Raw genomic sequence first — 20,243 nt, 5'->3', positions numbered from 1 at the left:
GGGGTTTGAAGCCAGGAAACACCCCCCCTTACCTATGTCCTTAGATGTGTTAGAGAAGACTTTCAATTTAGACGGTCAGTCAGGGACCACTACTCAGTCCTCTCAGTTGGCGTTGTCCACCATAATATTTTAATTTTCTTGCTGACACCTGACAATCCACCACCCCTGCCCTCAATCCCCATCTTAAATAATTTGAGGAGTGGTAATAAATATGAAAGAGAAGAAAGAGGTGGATGGTGACACTCTAGGAATTTCCTCAGTCTCTTTGGTCTTTACCCCATAGAGATTAGGGGGAAATCCCAGCACATCACCCAGAAATGATGTCACATCCTTCTGAAACTCCATCCTCCCCAGGGTGGAGCTCCCAAAATCTTCTAGCATTTGCAAGCTCAAGGCTGGCAGCCCTAGACCCCCATGGGTGTCAAGACTGGGCCACAAATTCTCCCAGTAAGTTAACGGGCCAGTCCACTTTTGCTGGATTATGTTTTAGGTTTTGACTCTAAATATTTTGAGTATATGGGGGAAAGATCAAAATAGCTGTTCCATAGTGCTGCCGGAGGAAAGAGAAATTGAGACATCATCCAAAAAACTAAATCTCTCTTTTTTCTTTCTTTTTTTTTCTTCACCAATTCTGTTTGGTAAACTCTGCAGTATAAAAATCACACTGGGGAACGATCAGGGAAGAGAAAACTCTGAAAGGAACGTCAGCCCAAGGGAAGGGGAAACAAGCGAAGCGCAAAACAGGTTCAAAGGGGTGTGGCAATATACACGGGAGTTCAGGATGAGGTCTGTTTGGTACAACCTTTGGCCAGTGAAAACGTTCAACCCTGTAGGTTGTCCTTTTGGTTTGGAAGGATTTCTCAGGGCTGGTGCCAGTTTGTAGAAGCGGCAGCTGGACGGTCCCCTTTCTGGTGACACCGGATGTCCTTCTACAGCATGGGCAACCCACCTGCCCTCCACAAGGACTAGCCACTTAAACACTGCGGCCGAGGGTGACTGTGGTGGCCCTATTTTGCCTCAGGCCTTTGCCTTTTCATCACAGCCATGATGAATGTCTCTACTTTTCTTCAGTCTGAGGCAGAAGATGACTCTGCAGCAGGGATGAAGTTGCTCTCCTGGAGGACACAACCAACACCCACTAGGAAGAGACATTCCCAGAGCAAAAGTTCTCCTCCGCTACTTCCTCATTGCCCCTTGTGGGATAGTTGCTTAGTTTGTTTTCCAGTCACACTGAGGAAGGCAGGTCCCCAGCCAAGATGGCGTCCGACCACAGAAGACCGAAAGCCACACGTTGACTGATGTAAACCCGCCTAGTGGGGCCTTCAAGTAAATTTAAAGATGAGTTTCTAGCCTGTGATACCTCACGCAGTAGTCATTTGCACAGGCCGTGAAGAGAAGAGGCAAAGAGGTATATTCTCGGTGTTCCGAAGATACCTTCTGTGGAAAGCCACCATTTCGCTGTTTGGCATGGACATCTCAACCCCCCGTCAGATGGGCTGCCATGTTTTGTCAATGGTCTGAATGTGTTCCTTGGCTTTCATGCGCAAGGAAGCGATGCTGGAACTTCTCTGGTCAACATCCTCCAAGGAGTACTTGTCTACGAAAGGTGCAGTGCACTGGTATGGTGCGGGCGCCATCGGTTGCATGCTCTGGGACATGGCGGGCGGGCTGTTGAGGAAAGTGTGCCCAGCATAAGTGGGCTGCAGGCCTTGGGTGGGGCCCATAAATCCCGGGATGCTGTGCACTGTGGTGGTGCTGGAGATGGGTGATGTCAGCCACGGGTCTAGTGGCAGTGAGTTGCCAATGGGTCCAACATTAGCAGCCATGGGAGGCCTGTTGAAGGACAGCATGGGGGTGTCATGGAGCTTCATTGAGTTGGCCTCCATTTTCTCCTGCCGCCGCCACTTGGCCCTCCGGTTTTGGAACCAGACCTGTAACGAGAGAGGCAGAAGCTGAACACGTCCACACCAGCTGCCCCATCTAAGCCTCGTGTCATTATCAGTCCATTTCTGGTTTGATCCTGCCATGTCTCCTGGACTGAATGTGGGATACTCTTTCTCTCTTCTCCACCCCCCCCTTTCATTCCCCCCCATTCACTCTCTGTATTTTCACTTTCCAGGCAATGCCTGATCAGCTCATTAGACACCTGCTGTTCTAGTTCTTGCAGTAGAGTAGAATGTAGGTCAGTGGTGGTGAACCTTTGGCGCTCCAGATGTTATGGACTACAATTCCCATCAGCCCCTGCCAGCATGGCCAATTGACCATGCTGGCAGGGGCTGGTGGGAATTGTAGTCCATAACATCTGGAGCGCCAAAGGTTTGCTACCACGGATGTAGGTTGTTTTGGCCCAAGGGGTGGGGAGGCTGCATTGTCTCTAGACTGTGGAACTGGTTGGGGGTTTTCCCCTCTTTGGAACTGCTATTCTGGGATGGCATTGAGTGACACGGGGTATAATGGAGGAAGCTTGTCTGCAACTTTAGTTCTGCCAACTTTAGTTCTGGCAATTGAAGTCTAAATGCTTATTCCTGATGCTGTTTCATAAAAAAAGAAATCATCTGAAAACAGAGTCTTGTTATTGAACCGTCCAAGGGGACAACATATCATCCCCCTAACCATAAGACATTGGGGGTGGGGTTGTCATTCTTCACAGATTGGAAATTAGGCATCGAATGACCCCCAATGGGAAACAGTTTGGAAACAGTTTTCCAAACCATTCGTGTAGTTTGCACCAGATCATTCAAACTTTCATGCTCTGGATTTAATTGATCTGGAAAACATGTTAATGGCTCGGATCCAATCTAGATGTTTGTTGATGAAGAACTATTTCCCTGCTTTCTCCTGTGGCATTCTAAAATACCCCACAGTTCTGTTCTTGGGGGTCCACTCTCGAAGGCACGAGGTTTTTTGGGTGTTGGGGCCAGGATGCTGCGGGAGGGAGGAAGTGGAGAAATTGCACACTGTGGGTCAAAGGTTCCGCACTGGAGGAAACATCTAGCCTAGATGCCCCCCTGTGCTTAGTTCTGCATCAAAGACCCTATTTGACAGTAATGAAAACAGAAAAGAATAATTTAACCCACATCATTCAACCGACATTGAATGATTGAATTGGAGTATGCAATTGCGAGCCCATCAGCAACAGGAGTGCTTCCAATATTCCCTGGATTGTGGACTTCTGGGTTGCTGTCATGGCCCTGTGATATGTTAGCCAGGGCCCTGCCATATTTCATTTGGGGTCACACTTAGAGGGCGGCCTTGGCAATTGTTTGTGTTGATTCCAGCTGGTACCAGTCTGTCTTTTACCTCACTCATAAAGACTACTGCAGCTGGGAGCAGGGTGTAGGTTTGGGATGTCTGTTTCTCCCTGCCCAAGAAATGTGTGTGAGTGTGCCTTCCTGCCCAAAGGTGGAGAATGGCGGGGTGTGGGAATGACAGTTTTACTGTGGGGGATATAATGCTTTGCCTGCTCTATTGTATTCAGTGCTGACAATAAAAGGTTTCCACTTGCTTCGAAAGTGAAGTGGTGCACGGGCGGATCTCTCTCCATTTTTTGTTTAAATTACACCAGTTACTGTGTGCATCCCCAAACTGCCTTGGCTCCTTTCTTCGCTCCCGTCTTCTTCCCCCAATTCACAGTACTAGACTAGTAAAACACTGCCAAAAAAGAAAATATGTGAATACTAGCGGGGCCCGGCCACACGTTGCTGTGGCTTATTGTGGTGAAATGGGAAAGGAACCGTGGCAGCAAATCAATTGCAGAGGCCAGCAGTACGTGCTCATGCAAACACAGCCTGATACTGTGCGATGTCAGTGATGTGTGTGCCCGCATTCCTTGGGGTGGGGGGGGGAAATGGAAAGGTACCCCTCACACACATGTAGGCTGGCTGGTCATGATCCTTTACCTGGGAGTAAGTTTGGTTGGTGGCAATGGGTGTCGCTTCTGAGGAAACCCTCTGAGGGGCGCGACGCAGCCATTCAAAGTATGTCACGGTTGCTGTACCGAGCTTACTCCTAAGTAATGCGTGCCTGGTTTTCTTAACTGTAACCGCAGTATTTAGGGAATCTAGGGTGCCTGGCCCCTCCCTCCCATCCCTTGCATGTCGCCCCTCACTCTCTTCCCTCCCTCCCTCTCTTCTCTTCCCTTGCATGCCACCCCTCCCCCTCCTTCCCTTCTCTTTTCCTCCGCTAGGGTAGGTGGGTCATATCCAGATGCTGGGCCCCCTGCCTCCCCTCCCTTGCATGCCACCCCTCACTGTCTCCCCTCTCTCACTTCTCTTCCCTTGCATGCCACCTTTCCCTCCCTCCCTCCCTCCCTCTCCCTCCCTTCCCTCTCCCTCGTGTGTATGTGTGTGTATGTGTTTTGCTTCCACTCGAGTTACTGCCTATGTACTGTTTTCACTGCTCATATCATTCTAAGCTGCACGAACATTCTAAGGGTGACAGTTATACACAGGCAGCTGCATGTCCTTCACCAGGGAGCGCCAGGAAAAGGTGTTTTACCTGGTCCAGGTGTGAAATTTCTGTGAACATCTAAAAACACTCTCGCCTGGCTGACTATAGTGGCTGGGAATTTTCAGAGGAATTGGCCCAGCAGTTACTGAGGTATACTATCATCAACAAAAACACTGTTAGCTTTTTATATATATAGATGATGATACATGTAGCAATACACACAAAAATGTTGCACTAAATATAAGCTCGCCTGTAATATATCAATCACAACAGCCAGGAAAAATGGGTTATGATTGTATATTCATAAATATATTCCAGGTCGGATTTTATCTGGAGGAGTGACAAGCTTTGTGGGTTTTTTTGTTCTTATAACTCCACTGTACGTTGTGGGATAACACTCAGGCGAATTCCACATGGGCCAAAAACAGTGGTGTGAAAACGGTGTAAACCCTTTTACACTGTTTTAAACCATTTTCACACCGCCTGAGTGTGCATTTGAAGTTGCAAATTCCACACTTTAATTAATTTTGCCACTGAATATTGCTTGCATATTGCTTGAGTTTCATATTTATGACTAAATAATCATAGCCCACTTTTCCTGCCTGTTGGGACTGATGTATTACAGGTGAACCTATATTTAGTGCAATTTTTGTGTGTGTGTGTTACTACTAGTGCAAACTCCCAGATTCTTTTACCAGGGTAAGATTATACCCGTGACAGAATCTTGTTTCTTTTTGAGCAACGAGTGAATGAATATTTTGTTATGGTCAAGGACCAAAATTTGCTACTAAAATACAATATACAACTTAATATATATAAATCAGAAATAGGTATACTTTTTGTGCAGTGTTTTACTAATGAGCATTCTGGGAAATGTAGTCTCAATATGAGAGAGACAACGCAAAACAATGCCAGAATGGAATACAGGATATCTTCTCCTCCTTAGCATGTGGGTGCAAACTGTGTCAGGGTTGACTGGGGAAATTACTCTTCACATGCTCAGAGAAACATGGTCCTTATCGCCATCTCACTTGCTGAAGGATGCAAGAGGCCCAGTCTGAGGCTGAATCTTGGCCCTTGAGAAACGGAGAAATATTGAACTCCACCAGTTTAGGCCTGGCAGGTAAACAACTGCCTGGCAGATGGTGCTAATGATAGGTCTCAAATTAGCTCGGTTTAACAATCAATCAGCCCTGACCCAGATAGCCCCAGGCTAGCCTGATCTTGCCAGATCTCAGAAGCTAAGCAGGGTGCACCCTGGTAAGTATTTGGAAGGGAGACCTCCAAGGAATACCAGGGGCATGACACGAAGCCAAGCGATGGCAAACCACCTCTGAACGTCTCTTGCCTTGAAAACTCTCCGGGGAGGGGGGGGGGGTTGCTGTAAGTCAGCAAAACAAAATAAAAAGCAGAGAAAGAGATGGATTCAAATTAGATTGATTCTGGTTTAGCTAAAAACCTCATCCCAGTCAATGTAAACCCTGTGCCCAGCAGAGCGTATCTGTTTTAGCTTGCGGGTAGGGAGATCCTTCTGCAACAGTGATCAGTTCTGCTTTGAAGAGGGGGGGCTCTACGGCATTATACTTTGCTGAAGTCCCTCCCCTCCCCTCCCTGAGCCCCACCCTCCCCAAGCTCCGCCCCCAGAGCGCCAGGGATTTCTCAACCAGCAGTTGGCTGCCCTACCATTGTTTCAGAATGCAGAAACAACATGACGGCCCATTTCGCCCCAAAACTGAGCGTCCTTCACTAGCTATCAATGCATTTTTGGGCACAATCCAATGTGCTGATTTTTTAAAAAACCTGCAGTGTGCTGGATGGTTGAAGACCAGATTCCATAGATGGATATATCCCCCAAACTTTAGACCTTCTGTTCGGGCTCAGCCCTGCCTCTGAATATTGTAAGAAGGGCAAACAGTGCAGGGATTTCACTCCAACTATGCAACCATCTTCCTCAAGATGTTTCTTGACTTCCCTTCCTTTCCTTTTGACTCCTATGACATTTTTTCTTTTGGAGAATGATTGCTAGACTTTTTATTATTATTATTATTATTATTATTATTATTATTATTATTATTATTATTATTATTTGGGTGCTGTGTTATTTCTGGGCTGTATGGCCGTGTTCTAGCAGCATTCTCTCCTGACGTTTCGCCTGCATCTGTGGCTGGCATCTTCAGAGAGATCCTCTGAAGATGCCAGCCACAGATGCAGGCGAAACGTCAGGAGAGAATGCTGCTAGAACACGGCCATACAGCCCGGAAACCACACAGCACCCAAGTGATTCCGGCCGTGAAAGCCTTCGACAATACATTATCATCATCATCATCATCATCATCATCATCATCATCATCATCATCATCATCATCATCATCATCATTATTATTATTATTGGTTCTGTCTGTGCAGCATGTCTTTATCCCGTCTTTCATCCAAGATTTCGGGGTGGTTTTCTGCCCCTACCCAGTCTTCATAACAATTCTTTGAGGTAGGTTAAACAAAGGAGACACAGTGTCTAGACACAGTAACACAGTGTGCAGCACACTTCTCTCTGTGATGCACCTCTGAAGATGCCAGCCACAGTTGCAGGCAAAATGTTAGGAACAAGATCTACCAGACTACGGCCACCCAGCCTGGAAAACCCACAACAACCAGTTGAGTCCCAACGTGAAAGCTTTCGACAGTACAAAGGAGATTGTTTCAAAATCAAGTCAATATTCTTCATGACAAAATAGGTGTCTGAAGCTAGGGATGCCCAGTCCTCGGCTGATACTCTAGCTTCTACAGCACACTGTGCTGTCCTATTAATATATGAGCTCTTGTGCTTTGCTCATTTGTTATGGGTGGGACTTCATCTTCTCTTTTTTAAAAAATTAAATCTATCCACACATAAAACCTTGCAATTGCAAGATCCAGTATTCATATACAGCATTGACAATAACGTCTTTTATTTCAAAACAGAAAAAGAATAAATGTGCTTGCGCCCCAGAAGGCAGTGTGGCAGCCTTCCAAAACCCGGGACTTTTGAAAAAACCCGCGGGACTAGGGACAAGTTGTTTCAAGGCGGGACTGTCCCGCCAAAAGCGGGATGTCTGGTCAGCCTATCCATTGGCCTATTGTGAGTGGAGCACTTTCTGCCACGCTTCTAGTCCCATAGTGCCTTCGCATTGGGGTCTCCTCGTGTTTCCTTATTTGAGCATGAGGAAATCCACTGCCTGCTGCGTGGTTTGCCTGCTTGCCTGCCCCCACCTCCAGGTCAGTCCCCATCCAAAGCTAAGATTGAAGGTTGCCTTTTTTGTTTTGTTTTTTAAAGCCCTTTAAAGGTGATTTCAATGTTTCTTATATCGATATTGTGCAAGCTTCTTTCATTGCTTTGGTATTTTTAGGAAAATACCAGACATTGATCCCCACGAGGACTGGGGGGGGGGGGGCAACCTTTGATCTTGGCCTTTGACGAGGAGTGACCCAGAAGGAATGGAACCCCGAACCAAGAGGAAAACATCGGGGGTTCCCCGCTCTTGCTAACTGCAGACCTTTGGAGATCTTCGGAGAACAATTTGGATGGTATCAGCACAAAAATATCCGCCCCTCAGAAACCATACCCTCACTGCGGGGCAGAGTACCTGTATAATAGGCCACTATTTCAGCACTTGATTACATAAGGGTTGCAATTGAATTGGTCAAGGACTTGATCAGTTGCATATATTGTTCTCACCTGAACTCTGACCTCTGGCAAGTTGACTTTCATGGCCAGCTCTTCCCGACTGTAGACGTCTGGGTAGTGTGATTTCTCAAAGGCCCTCTCCAGTTCATGCAGCTGGTAGGTGGTGAACGTGGTCCGATTTCGGCGATGCTTCTTCTTGGGTTGCTCCTCATCCTGTGTCTCTGGGGTGGTGCCTTCACTGTCCACGCTCTTCCGCAACTCGCTCAGTTCCCCCTCACACTTACTGAGGAACATCTTGGCCTCTGTAGGTCAGAGAAGGCAACAGTTAGGGACTTCTGGCGTTCCCTCTCTTCCTGGCTGTCATCGTCAGAGGCACGTCGCAGCATGACGTGTTTCGCTCTGTGCCGCAGAGTGGAGTTAATGTGTGGCAGGATATGTGTTTTGTCACCTCACAGGCAGACGAAACATACACCCCTCCCACCTGTGAGGTGGACAAAGCACATACCCCACCACACAATCACGTCACATCATGTCACAGGAAGAAACACATCTGGCCGTGACTTGCCTCTGAAGATGTCAGCCATGGATGCAAGCATTAGGAGCAAAAACTACCAGATTATGGAAAATCCACTACATCCAGCACTTTTCAAGGAATCCCTACCTCCACTCCATTTTTTTATTTTCAAATATTATACATGCCATTGTATGAAATAAGTCTGTGAGCTGACACTGGAGGGAGGGGAGAGGGAGGGGAGGGGTGGCATGCAAGGGAGGGGAGGGGCTGGCATCTGGACCTGCCCCACCCACCCTAGTGGAGTGGGGAGGGGAGACATGCAAGGGAGGGGAGGTAAGGGGAGGGACCCTGGCATCTGGACCTGCCCAACCCACCCTAGTGGAGTGGGGAGGGAGGGAGGGGTGGCATGCAAGGGAATGGGAGGTGATATGGCCCACCCACTCTGGACACCCCTACCTTGCATGCCACCCCTCCCTCACTCCCTTCTCTCACTCCCCTCTCTCACTCCCCTTCCGCTAAGTTGGGTGGACCAGATCCAGATGCCAGGCCTCCTCCCCTTCCCTCCCTTGGATGCCACCCCTCCCTCCCTCCCTCCCTCCCTCCCTCCCCTTCCCTTGCATGTCACCTTCCCCTCCCCCTGCTAGGGTGAGTGGGCCATGTCCAGATGCTGGGGCTCCCTCCCTCCCCTCCCTTGCATGCCACCCCTCCCCCTCCCTCCACTAGGATGGGTGGGCCATCTCCAAATTCCGGGCCCCCTCCCTTGCATGCCACCCCTCCCTCCGCTCCCCCTCTGCTAGGGTGGATGGGTGGGCCAGGTCCAGATGCTGGGGTCCCTCCCCTTACCTCCCCTCCCTTGCATGTCACCCCTCCCCCTCCCTCCACTAGGGTGGGTGGGTCATGTCCAGATGCCGGGGCCCCACCCTCCCACCCTCCGTTGCATGCCACCCCTCACTCCCTCCCCTCCCTCCCTCCGCTTCCATTGCATGCCACCCCTCCCCCTCCCTCCGCTAGGATGGGTGGGCCATGTCCAAATGCCTCCCCCCTCCCCTCCCTTGCATGCCACCCCTCACTCCCTCCCCTCCCTCTCCTAGGGTGGGCCATGTCCAGAGGATGGTCCTTGTGGTCTCTTCCAACTCTACGATTTTCTTACTCTATGAGAACAGCAGTGCCGCAGTGGTTAAGAGCAGGTGCATTCTAATCTGGAGGAACCGGGTTTGATTCCCTGCTCTGCTGCTTGAGCTGTGGAGGCTTCTCTGGAGAACACTGCTTAGTTCCTTCCATTTTTCTTCCTGTGAATTAGTGATGCTTCTGTCCGTATCCCAAAAGCAACCATGGTCTACTTACATGGAAGATTATATCCTGGGGTGCCGTGTGGTTTCCGGGCTGTTCTAGCAGCATTCTCTACAACACGGCCATACAGAGAATACTGCTAGAACACGGCCAGACAGCCCGGAAACCACACAGCACCCCAGTGATTCCGGCCGTGAAAGCCTCTGACAATAGATTATATCCTGATTCTTTTTGTGTCATGTTTTACCTGTGAATATTAGCACAGTGTCGTGGTTAGAGTGTCTGACTAGAATATGGGAGACTCTGCCAGGGGGGGTTTGCTGGGGGGACCTTGGGCCAATCCAAGTCTAACCTACCTCTCAGGGCTTTAGTGGTGAGGATAAAATAAAGGAAAAAGCAACGCTGCTGCCATGATCAGCCCATCTCTGGTTTGGTCCTCCCATACCTCCCACCCGGGACGTGGGACCCCCTTTCTCTCCTCATTCCCCCCTCCCTTTTGATGACTGTGGTTGGGTGTATTTTATCACTCTTTGCATTTTTGCTCTTTGAGCGATGCCTGATCAGCTCATTAGAAACCTGTTGTTGTAATTCTGTCAGTAGTGTGGAATGTTGGTTGTTTTGATCCCGAGGGAGGCTGCATCCTCTTCAGACCATGGGACGAGTGGGGTGCCATCCCCCCTTGGGGTGGTGTTGTGTGATGTGGGGCATGACGTGCGGCATAATGGAGGGCGCTTTGCTCATTATAGAATCACAGAGTTGGAAGAGACCCCAAGTCTCTTCTTGAACCCCAAGTCCAACCCCCTGCAATGCAGGAACACAGGAACACACAACCAAAGCACTCCCCACATATGCTTTAGTTCTGGCCATAGAAGTCTAAATGCTCATTCCTGAATTCTGTTTTATAACAAAGAAGAAGAAGAAGAAGAAGAAGAAGAAGAAGAAGAAGAAGAAGAAGAAGAAGAAGAAGAAGAAGAAGAAGAAGAAGAAGAAGAAGAAGAAGAAGAAGAAGAAGAAGAAGAGGAGGAGGAGGAGGAGGAGGAGGAGGAGGAGGAGGAGGAGTTTGGATTTAGATCCCCCCTTTCTCTCCTGCAGGAGACTCAAAGGGGCTGACAATCTCCTTGCCCTTCCCCCCTCACAACAAACACCCTGTGAGGTGGGTGGGGCTGAGAGAGCTCCGAGAAGCTGTGACTAGCCCAAGGTCACCCAGCTGGCGTGTGTGGGAGTGCACAGGCTAATCTGAATTCCCCAGATAAGCCTCCACAGCTCAGGCGGCAGAGCGGGGAATCAAACCCGGTTCCTCCAGATTAGATACACGAGCTCTTAACCTCCTACGCCACTGCTGCTCATGGAAACACAGAGTCTCATTATTGGACAATCCAAAGGCAGGCCAGTCGCAAGCTGCTTTGGGTCCCCAATGGAGAGAGAAGCGAGTTATACATATCTAAATAAACAAAAATCAATATGGGCATCCAGAGAGAAACACCGATACGCAAGCCTATTGGAGCTGCTACCTTTGCAGCATTTTATTGACACACGGCGCCACATCTTTAGCAGAGAGGGAGAAATAATGCCAATTAAATTCTGTTGGTGAAAGGCTTCTGCCTGATACCTTCGTCACTGCAGGACCAAGATGCTGGAAGACGGTTCTTTATCTAGGCACGCATGTACGTTTAACATGCTTTTCTCCCCAAAACGGTACCCAAGATTGTGTTCCGCAAACAAGCCCCTTATCTCACAGATGTCAAACTCGCGGCCCTTCAGATGTTATGGACATCATGTGTCAGGCTCTCGAACGTGGAAATAACAGAGACCGTAGGAAAGTCCTAAAGCAGTTTATTTCTACAATGCGTAGAGTAACAGAGAAAGCTGAATCTAAGCTCTCCCGCTTAGATCCAGTGATTATATCCTTCAATTCCCCCCCCCCCATTTGATTCCCACCAAATGTGTTTCACAGAGAGTATAACATTTGCACTACAGAGCACCAGGGAATTGCCAGGGAGGGGAGAGGGAAACAGGAAAGCATCTACAGGAAACATTTGCAATTCCCACACAGCAAGACATCTAAGCACTGACAGGCATGGGCCTGACATCATGCTGGCAGGGGATGATGGGAACTGTAGTCCACAACATCTGGAGGGGCGCGAGTTTGATACCTGTGCTTTATCTGTTTTCTTCTCACAAGATTAGGCTGAGAGAGAAGACCAGCCCAACAGCCGGCCACCCCAGTCAGCTAACCCTCAGGGTGTTACCCGCAATAAAAGAAAAGAAGCACACATTTTATTTTATTTCTGTTCTTCTGTTTGTTTAGCCATATTTGCTAAGGTAGTTTGTCTAGTTAGGTTTTTATTTCCCAAGGTCTCCATCATGTACGTGACTGTTGGAAGCATCCAGACTTGATTCACGAAGCGACACCCTCCGTTTTAATGTTCCTGCAATTGAAACATAGGCCCCTTCTGCACACGCAGAATAATGCACTTTCAATCCACTTTCAATGCCCTTTGAAGCTGGATTTTACTGTGCGGAAGAGCAAAATCCACTTGTAAACAATTCTGAAAGTGGATTGAAAGTGCATTAGTCTGCATGTGCGGAAGGGGCCATAAAGGGTGCAGACCTTGTGACGGTCTTTACCAGCCACACCCAGGAAGAGCACCTTTAGCCGTGGCTACCACCTTTTGTCTCCTGAAGGGATTAACTCGATAAGGTCAACGGCAGGAGCCTTGGGCCACTGATGAGATCACCCACAGTAGGGAAGACTCCTGCTCCACCTCTGGATTTGGCTTCAACCAATAAGAAAATAAGACCTTTTGTCATTTGCCCTCCTCCTATGTGTTTGAATTTTCCCCCTATAAATTGTGTTGCATGTACCCTGTTGGGGGGGGGGGGGCGGGGGGCTTTTCCCAGGTTTGGCATTGCGCCCTGCCTGGTGCTGCTGCTGAATTCACTCTCTACCAAATGAAACTCTGTTTACTATAGAAAGAATCTCGCCTCCATGTCTGTTCCTTTGCTACCAATGCTGAAATCACTAAAATCACAATAAAAACAAAACAAGGTTAAGAAATACAGTTAAAATTACTAATTTCCAGTATAAATTTTTTTTGAGCGGTCCCCAGTGATGCGGGCAGCTCAGGATGAGGTCAAAAGCGATGTGGAAAATAGGAGGGATGGGATGAACCCTCCCACTCTGGCTCAGATATTCCCCAAAGAGGACCCGGGCTGGGATATTAACAGGAGTGCCAATTGTGACCGTCTGGTGGCCCATTGGAAGTTAATTCTGGCTGGTGTTCAGAAAGGTGCCCCACGCCACCATGATCTGTCCAAATTGTACATTATGGACGAACCACCCTCAGCATTCATGGAACGCATCCATCCTGAGTGCTGAAAGTGGACCATGCTGGATCCCATTATTTATTGAATAGCATTTTTATTGGGAGTAGTGCCCCTGACATTAGAAAAAAGCTTAATAGGATCAAAAATAATATAGTTAAGGATCCAGGTGAGCTCCTCCAAGCCGCAACTGTTGTTTTCTGCGAGCGGCCAGAGGCAGCCCAAGATTTGGCTGATCGTCGGGAGGCAGCTGGAGAAAACATTGCTGAGAATCGCCACCATCAGCTGGTAGGGGCTGTGCAGGGGACTCTACAGGTGGCAGTGGGTGGAGGACGGGGCTCCTGGGAAGAGCTTGGAAACAGGGGATTCTCCCACAGTCCCCCACCGGCCCCTTGCAACGCTGTTTTGGCCCAGGATCAGTGTGCTTTCTGTAGAGAAACTGGGCACTGGAAACGAGACTGTGCAGAGCCGCACTTGTCTCCACATCTGAGGAATAGTTTTGGACGGGAGCCAGCCTCATACGCCCAGGCCAGACCCACCTTTTCCCATTCTTACCCCTCGGGTTTTGGGAGCTCACGCTGGGGGTGCCCAAGTCCCACCAGGCTCCAGCTGAGGGCTACCCGCAAAACAGTGTCTGAGCAATGGCAGAGTCCTGACATGCGGGCAGGAATTGGAACACATGGGTTAGAGAAGCCTGCCACCCTGAATTCAGACCTTCCTTCTCTGGGACACCTCTCTGAAACTCAGACCCAAAGACCAACACAAGTTCCCCTAAGAGAGAATAGAAAAGTTGGCAAAACAAGATTGAGAAATTGGAGAGTCTCACTAGGAGGCAAAATAAGATTAAAGATTTGAAACACTGCATTAGGAAACAAGATTTAAAAATTAAACAGCTCAACAAGAGCAATCAGGAGCTTGGAGAAAAATCAGAAACTTGTCTTAAAGATTGAACCCAAATCCAGAGTGAACTTGGTAGAATTAAGTCAGAGCTAAAAACCTACAAGGCGGAAACTGCTCAAATGAAAGCTGATTTGCAAAGTGCAGAAATTAAAATAAAATTTCTAGAAGAAAGCAACAGGAAAAACAATGAAGCCAGTAAAGCTGAGCCACTCCCAGGTCCCCCTCCTTCTCAAGGAAATAAGAATATACTTGGTGCCTCAGTTTTCCCAAAGCAAAGACCAAAAGAAGTCATAGCCTCTGAGAGTGTGCAAAGTTCTGAATTCAGGACTCCAGATAGAGAACAATTGACAAATGCCCCTGCAAAGGCAAGTCTCAGTGACTGAACAAAACTGGATAGCTGTTCCAAGAAACCTAAAAGGAACTTAAAAGGCACCGTTTACAAGAGCGCCAGGGATGCCGCGCACTGAGGGGGCGCGACAGCGTCAGCGTCGGGGCGGCTGCGCTGTCACTGCCCCTGTCGTGGGGAGTGCCGGGAGACCCCGTGCTACTTGAGGAGAGTAGTGCGGGGCTTAAGGTGAGTGGGGAAAGGCCCATTTTCTTTAAAATATTTCCTGCACCTCTCTGCAGTCCCTGGACTTCCTGCTTGGTGTCATTTTCTGAGCTCATCAAAATATTTTGGGAGGTCAACTCTTTGAAGCCTCATGTACGCACCCTAGGAGAATTGCAGCATGAGCCTTTAAAAAGGGAACAACCACAAAATGATGCCCAGGACGGGGGGTGCTATGGTGCCCATCTGAGCCACCCCTGAGCCCCACCCCTGAGCACGGGCGTGTGGGGCGTGGGGGTGCCTGGAGCAGGTGTTTTCCCCAGGCGCCATTTCCCCCTGATGCACGTCAAGTATAGGATGCAGCGTGAGACTGTGAAGCATCGAAGCATCAATTTAGAACAAAGCTAAAAGAAAAAAACGGGGAAATCACAAACTGGAGACCAGAAATCATTTCCAGGGGGCAACTGCAAAGAAAGGGGGGTGGGGCTGAAAACATTTTACAAACTGGTTGTTGTGGGTTTTCCAGGCTGTGTGGCCGTGGTCTGGTGGATCTTGTTCCTAGCGTTTCGCCTGCATCTGTGGCTGGCATCTTCAGAGGTGTATCACAGAGAAAAGTCTGTGTAAAGCCTTTGACAATACATTTTACAAACTTTTTAGGAGATTTGTGCGGAAAGGGCCCTTAATCTGCAACAGGCCTGGAATTTCAAAGGAGAGGATCAGCCGTGTTTTCTCCCTGGATTATGACTCTTGCCTTGAAATGCTGCGATCGCGGGGGCAGTGCATGTGTGTACGTGTGCATGCGTGTGTCTCTGCTCATCCCGATGCCAAGAAGACTGGCCCTGATAAGCGTTTTCAGACCTCGGAACATTCTCCCGCTAAGCCTTTTATCCTTGGACTCTGAAATCTTTCTGCAATGCTTGATCGGGATTAGCAAAAAACACACAACTCACAATTGTTTTTGTTTCATCCGCGGGGATCTAGTCGAAACCTTTAACTACAAAAAAAAAGAGATACGAGAGAGCAAGAGAGAGAATTAAAACATAATCCCCTGGGTATTTCTGCTAAAAGAAATGTGACCAACTCTCTTGCTGGCAGAGTGATTTTCTCAGCAAGGGACTCAGTAGGTTGGAAAATACCCGGAGAGATAGGAGGTGGAGCCCAGGGAGGGCAGAGTTTAGAGAAGGGAAGGAGCTGATCATAGGGTTGTCAATCTCCAGGTCATGCCTGGAGATCTCCTGACATTGCAGTTGTTCTCCAGACTACAAAGATCTTTGAAGACTGCTTTGAAGGGTAAACTTTATGGCATTATGCAGAGGCGGGGCTACCAGAGGGCAGGGGGTGCGCCACGCACCGGGCGCATGGCTTTGGGTCATGTGGGGGGTGAAAAATCCCCCTGACCCCTCCCCCTTTCCCAGGCCCCTCCCCCTTCCTTCCCCCTGTGGCGCCCCCCACCCCCCTTCCCACACTTTCCTTCGTTCCTTTCCTTTTCCTAGAACTTTTTCAGGCTGAAAAAAGGCCTGTTCACAGTACAGGCTAAAAACGGCCTGAGGAACTACAGTTCCCAGGAGGCCTTGGGACTAACCCTCCCCCCTCTAAGCCACACACACCCTTCCCAGGAAAACTTGACTCTAATTTCTCAGCCAGAAAGGGATGCAGCTGGGCTTCCTTATCTCCACCCCAGGTGTATAACAGTAACATCAGGATGTAGATTCCCAGGACACTTTTGGAAGGGAGCAGGGGGGTGGGGAGACAGACCACCATAGCCACCTCCCGTCAGGAGGAGAATTGTGGTAAGTCTGGGCACAACAGTTATATAGGGAAGTGTCTGCCTTTGTCTGTCTGTCAACTCTCTGTCTGCCTGACTGACTGTCTGTCTGTCTGCCAACTCATTGGCTGTCTGTCTGTCTGCCAACTCATTGGCCGATTACCCTCTGGCATGCACGGGACTGGAAGCGTGTTGGGGCAAGAAGTCTTGTCCCGGCACGCTTCCAGTTTGCAGCACACCAGGAAAGGAGGCGCATTGGGCAAGATTTCTTGTCCTGCAGCACTTTCTCTTGCCCTGCATGTGCTTCTCGCTTTTCATGGGGAAAGCAAGAGCACTTCTGGCGCGAACTTTTTGGGCCAACGCGGGGCGAGGGTGGGGAACAGCCTGCAGTGGGTCATTCTTTTGTGGTTGTGGTGGTTGTCTTTTTGCAATAGCCAGTGGATTCTAAATAAATTTTGACCGGAGGGAGGAGCAGCAGGCTTAGGAGGTGGCGTAGGAGGTTAAGAGCTCATGTATCTAATCTGGAGGAACCGGGTTTGATTCCCAGCTCTGCCACTGGGTGACCTTGGGCTAGTCACAGCTCTTCTGAGCTCTCTTAGCCCCACCCACCTCACAGGGTGTTTGTTGTGAGGGGGGAAGGGCAAGGAGATTGTAAGCCCCTTTGAGTCTCCTGCAGGAGAGAAAGGGGGGATATAAATCCAAACTCCTCTTCTTCTTCTTCTAAAAGGCTGGGGTATACTTTTCCTCATAGAAGTTAATAGCAAGCCTTTGTTATGTGGGATGAGTAATAGCAGTATATGAAGAGATAATGTGGATAATCCTTGTTTATCGCATTGTTGAATGTGTTGACCCACGTGTGCTATATTGTACTTAAATTGAAAAGGGGGTTTGCTGCCGCCGAAAAAAACAAGAGTCTTGTGGTGCCAAAAACGGACCAATGTATGGTATTTTCTTCATTTGTTGCTCTCCTTTCTGACCGAGTCTTGAGGCGCATTACAAAATATTGAAAACCATTCAGTCGCCAGACAGCATAACACATCCATCAGCTTTCACGAACCAGCGTCCACAGGCACACTTAGGAACATCTGTTTGTCTGCCTGTCTCTCTAATTTGTATCCTCCTCCACCAAGCAAAACACAATTCCCTGCACTGCAAAAACCTATGGGAAGGGTTCACATATCCCTCCCTCCCCTGTGACTTTTCTATCCTCGGGCATTTATTTTTGGCTTGAGGCTTGTTGCAATAATATTCCAAAAACAAAAGGTAAAATTGGAGAGAAATCTGGAGAAGTGTCTGAAATCTCTTTCTACTGTTCTGTGTCAGACCCCAAAGGGGTAGCCAGAATACCCAACTGATAGCGGATCATTGACAGTCCTGAGCTAAAGTAGTCGGAGTTGCCGCAAGAGGCCACAGTAAGGATTTTTTCCACAAGTCTGCACTGTTATACTTATTGCCGCCGTCAGCCAACCACTGCAGGGCCCTAGAATTGCCAGTCTCCAGGTGTGGCTGGAGATCCTTGCATTACAGCAGGTTTCCAGGTGACAGGGATCAGGTCACCTGGAGAAAATGACTGCTTTGGAAGGTGGACTTTATGACATTATAGCCCACTGAAGCTCCTCCCCTCCCTAAGCCCACCCTCCTCAAGCTCCACCCCAAATTTTCCAGGTATTTCCTAATTTGGAGACGGCAGCTGCAGTCCTGATTCAAATCAGGGCCATGGCATGGACAGGGGGAGAAGAGGCTTCATCTCCATCCTCTGGGCTGTTTTCCCAAACCTTTAACAGTCCTGGTGGCTAATTTGCCCCATTAAGGGCCGCCCATGCTCTGGATACTGCTCTTGCAACCCTCCAGTGGGGCAGATAACACCCCCAGGAACTATTTCACGTTGGGAAAAACGGTGTGGGAAGAAAGGCTGAAGTCTTGGCGCCAATGGCGTGCGCCAACGGGGCTAGAGGGCACAACACCCCAGGTGGAGCAGCGGCGGGAGTGCGGCGGGGCCGTGGAGGGGGCATTCCAGGGTGGTGTGGGGGCGGGCGGCACTGCGGCAGGGGTGCAGGGTGCAGCCTCCCAAAAATCGGGACAATTTGAAGAACCCGCGGGACGCGGGACAAATCGTTTAAAGGCGGGACTGCCCCGCCAAAAGCGGGATGTCTGGTCAGCCTAATTTTGTAACATTTTCTTAATAATTCACTTCTGAGCCCAGTTCAAGATGTTGGAGTTAACCTACAAAGCCTACCTAAAGGAACACCTGCCCCTGTATGTACCTGCCTGGGCACTGAGGTCACAGCAGGAGGCTTTCCTTGTGGTACCCCCCTGCCAAGGTAGCAGGGCAGGAACATATGGGAGATCTTTCTCTGTGATCTTCCCCCCCCGCCCCCGGCTTTAGACTCCCCTTTATGGGTGTAGGCATCTGGAAAAGCCTTTCATCTTCACCCAGTCATTTGATTAGTTTCCCTGAATGGCCCCTCTATGATTCTGCTGGGTAGGGTGGGCAGTGAGGATTAGGGTTGGGATTTTAACTTTTGTACGTGTCAGTGTTTTTACGAGATAATGTTATGTATGGGGATGTTTCAATGGGGAATCAGCCTAGAGTTCTTGGGTAGAAGCAGGGGTGTGTGCGTGTGTGCTTTGTCCTTAAATAAATAGCAAATAAATTGCTGGAGCCTTCCAAACTGACATTTGTTCTACCTGGAGATTTTGGGGGTGGGGCCACGGGAGGAAGTTGTTTGAGGAGGTTATATACAGCCCACTCTCCAAAACTGCCATGTACTCCAGGGGAGCCGACCTTGGAGATCCGTTGCAATAGCTGGGGGGCTCCAGGTGTTTGAGAGTTTAATAGTTTTCTGGGGGCCTTTCCCCACTCTCCCCTATCCCCCCTATGCCGCGCGCTGCTCTTAGCGCACGGCATCCCTGGCGCGCGCCCTGGTGTCCCCATGACCCCGTTTTCTGCGCGGGGTCATCAAAAGGCGCCTTTTGCAAGAGCGCCAGGGATGCCGCGCGCTGAGGGGGCGCGACAGCGGCAGCGTCGGGGCTGCTGCGCTGTTGCCGCCCCTCTTGTGGGGAGTGCCGGGGAACCCCGCGCTACTCTCCTCAAGTAGCGCGGGGCTTAAGGTAAGTGGGGAAAGGCCCAAGGAAAACTTTTTTAAAGTTTGGTGCTTTGATTTGGTGAAATTGTCGGAGTTTTTGAGTACATGCATTTGATAGACTCTGCTCAATGACCACAATTGATTGATTGATTGATTGATTGATTGATTGATTGATTGATTGATTGAGTGATTGATTGATTGAGTGATTGAGTGATTGAGTGATTGATTGATTGGTCTCCGAGTGGCACCTGGAGCTTGGCAAACCCATCAGAAGGCACAGGAGTGGGTGAGGGTCCACGTTCTCCCACAGGAGCTGTGGCTCCGTTCACTCTCACATGCTGCCAGGACTCTCCTCCAGAGGGCCCCACGGCTCCACATCCGCAGCCGCTCCCCAGGTTGGCTGGGCTGCCCGTGCTAGATGTTGGCGACTGGCCAACTCAGGGCTGTGATCCTGTTTCAATCCTGGATCATCTTAGTGTCGGACATCTGCTTTAACGCGACTCTCCGCGTCCGCTCTTTCCCTCACATGGCTGTTCCTGGGAGGGGACCAGGAAACAGCCTGGATCAGCTCTAGCTTAGGGAGTCCCCGGCCAGATGATTAGCGCCTGATCGCATGTGATCGCACTAAGGTTGCCAACCCCCAGGCGAGCCCAGGAGGTCTTCTGAAATTGCAATATCTGGACTGCAGAGATCAGGAAACAGCTGGT

The 20,243-nt window shown here is 49.4% G+C and overlaps 1 protein-coding gene across 5 annotated transcripts in view; it reads right to left on the bottom strand.

Moving 5' to 3' along the window:
- Positions 1-596: 596 nt before the first annotated feature.
- LOC125433846 (retinal homeobox protein Rx1) overlaps positions 597-20,243 on the bottom strand; it is a 32,908-nt gene continuing 13,261 nt past the window's right edge. For 4 of the 5 annotated variants that reach the window (XM_048498750.1, XM_048498751.1, XM_048498755.1 and 1 more), the window contains exons 2-3: positions 8,162-8,412; positions 597-1,931 (exon numbers count right to left, since the gene is read on the bottom strand). In XM_048498750.1, coding sequence (XP_048354707.1) covers positions 1,488-1,931; positions 8,162-8,412 — 695 coding nt within the window. In that variant the 3' untranslated portion in view covers positions 597-1,487. Of the gene's footprint in view, positions 1,932-8,161; positions 8,413-15,635; positions 15,680-20,243 lie in introns of all 5 variants that reach the window. The other variant, XM_048498752.1, reaches the window with a different exon arrangement.

The sequence above is a fragment of the Sphaerodactylus townsendi genome, linkage group LG05 (genome assembly GCF_021028975.2).
Source record: "Sphaerodactylus townsendi isolate TG3544 linkage group LG05, MPM_Stown_v2.3, whole genome shotgun sequence".
Taxonomy (NCBI): Eukaryota; Metazoa; Chordata; class Lepidosauria; order Squamata; family Sphaerodactylidae; genus Sphaerodactylus; species Sphaerodactylus townsendi.
The sequence above is the reverse complement of the archived record's forward strand: the minus strand, read 5'-3'. Positions and strand labels throughout refer to the sequence as shown.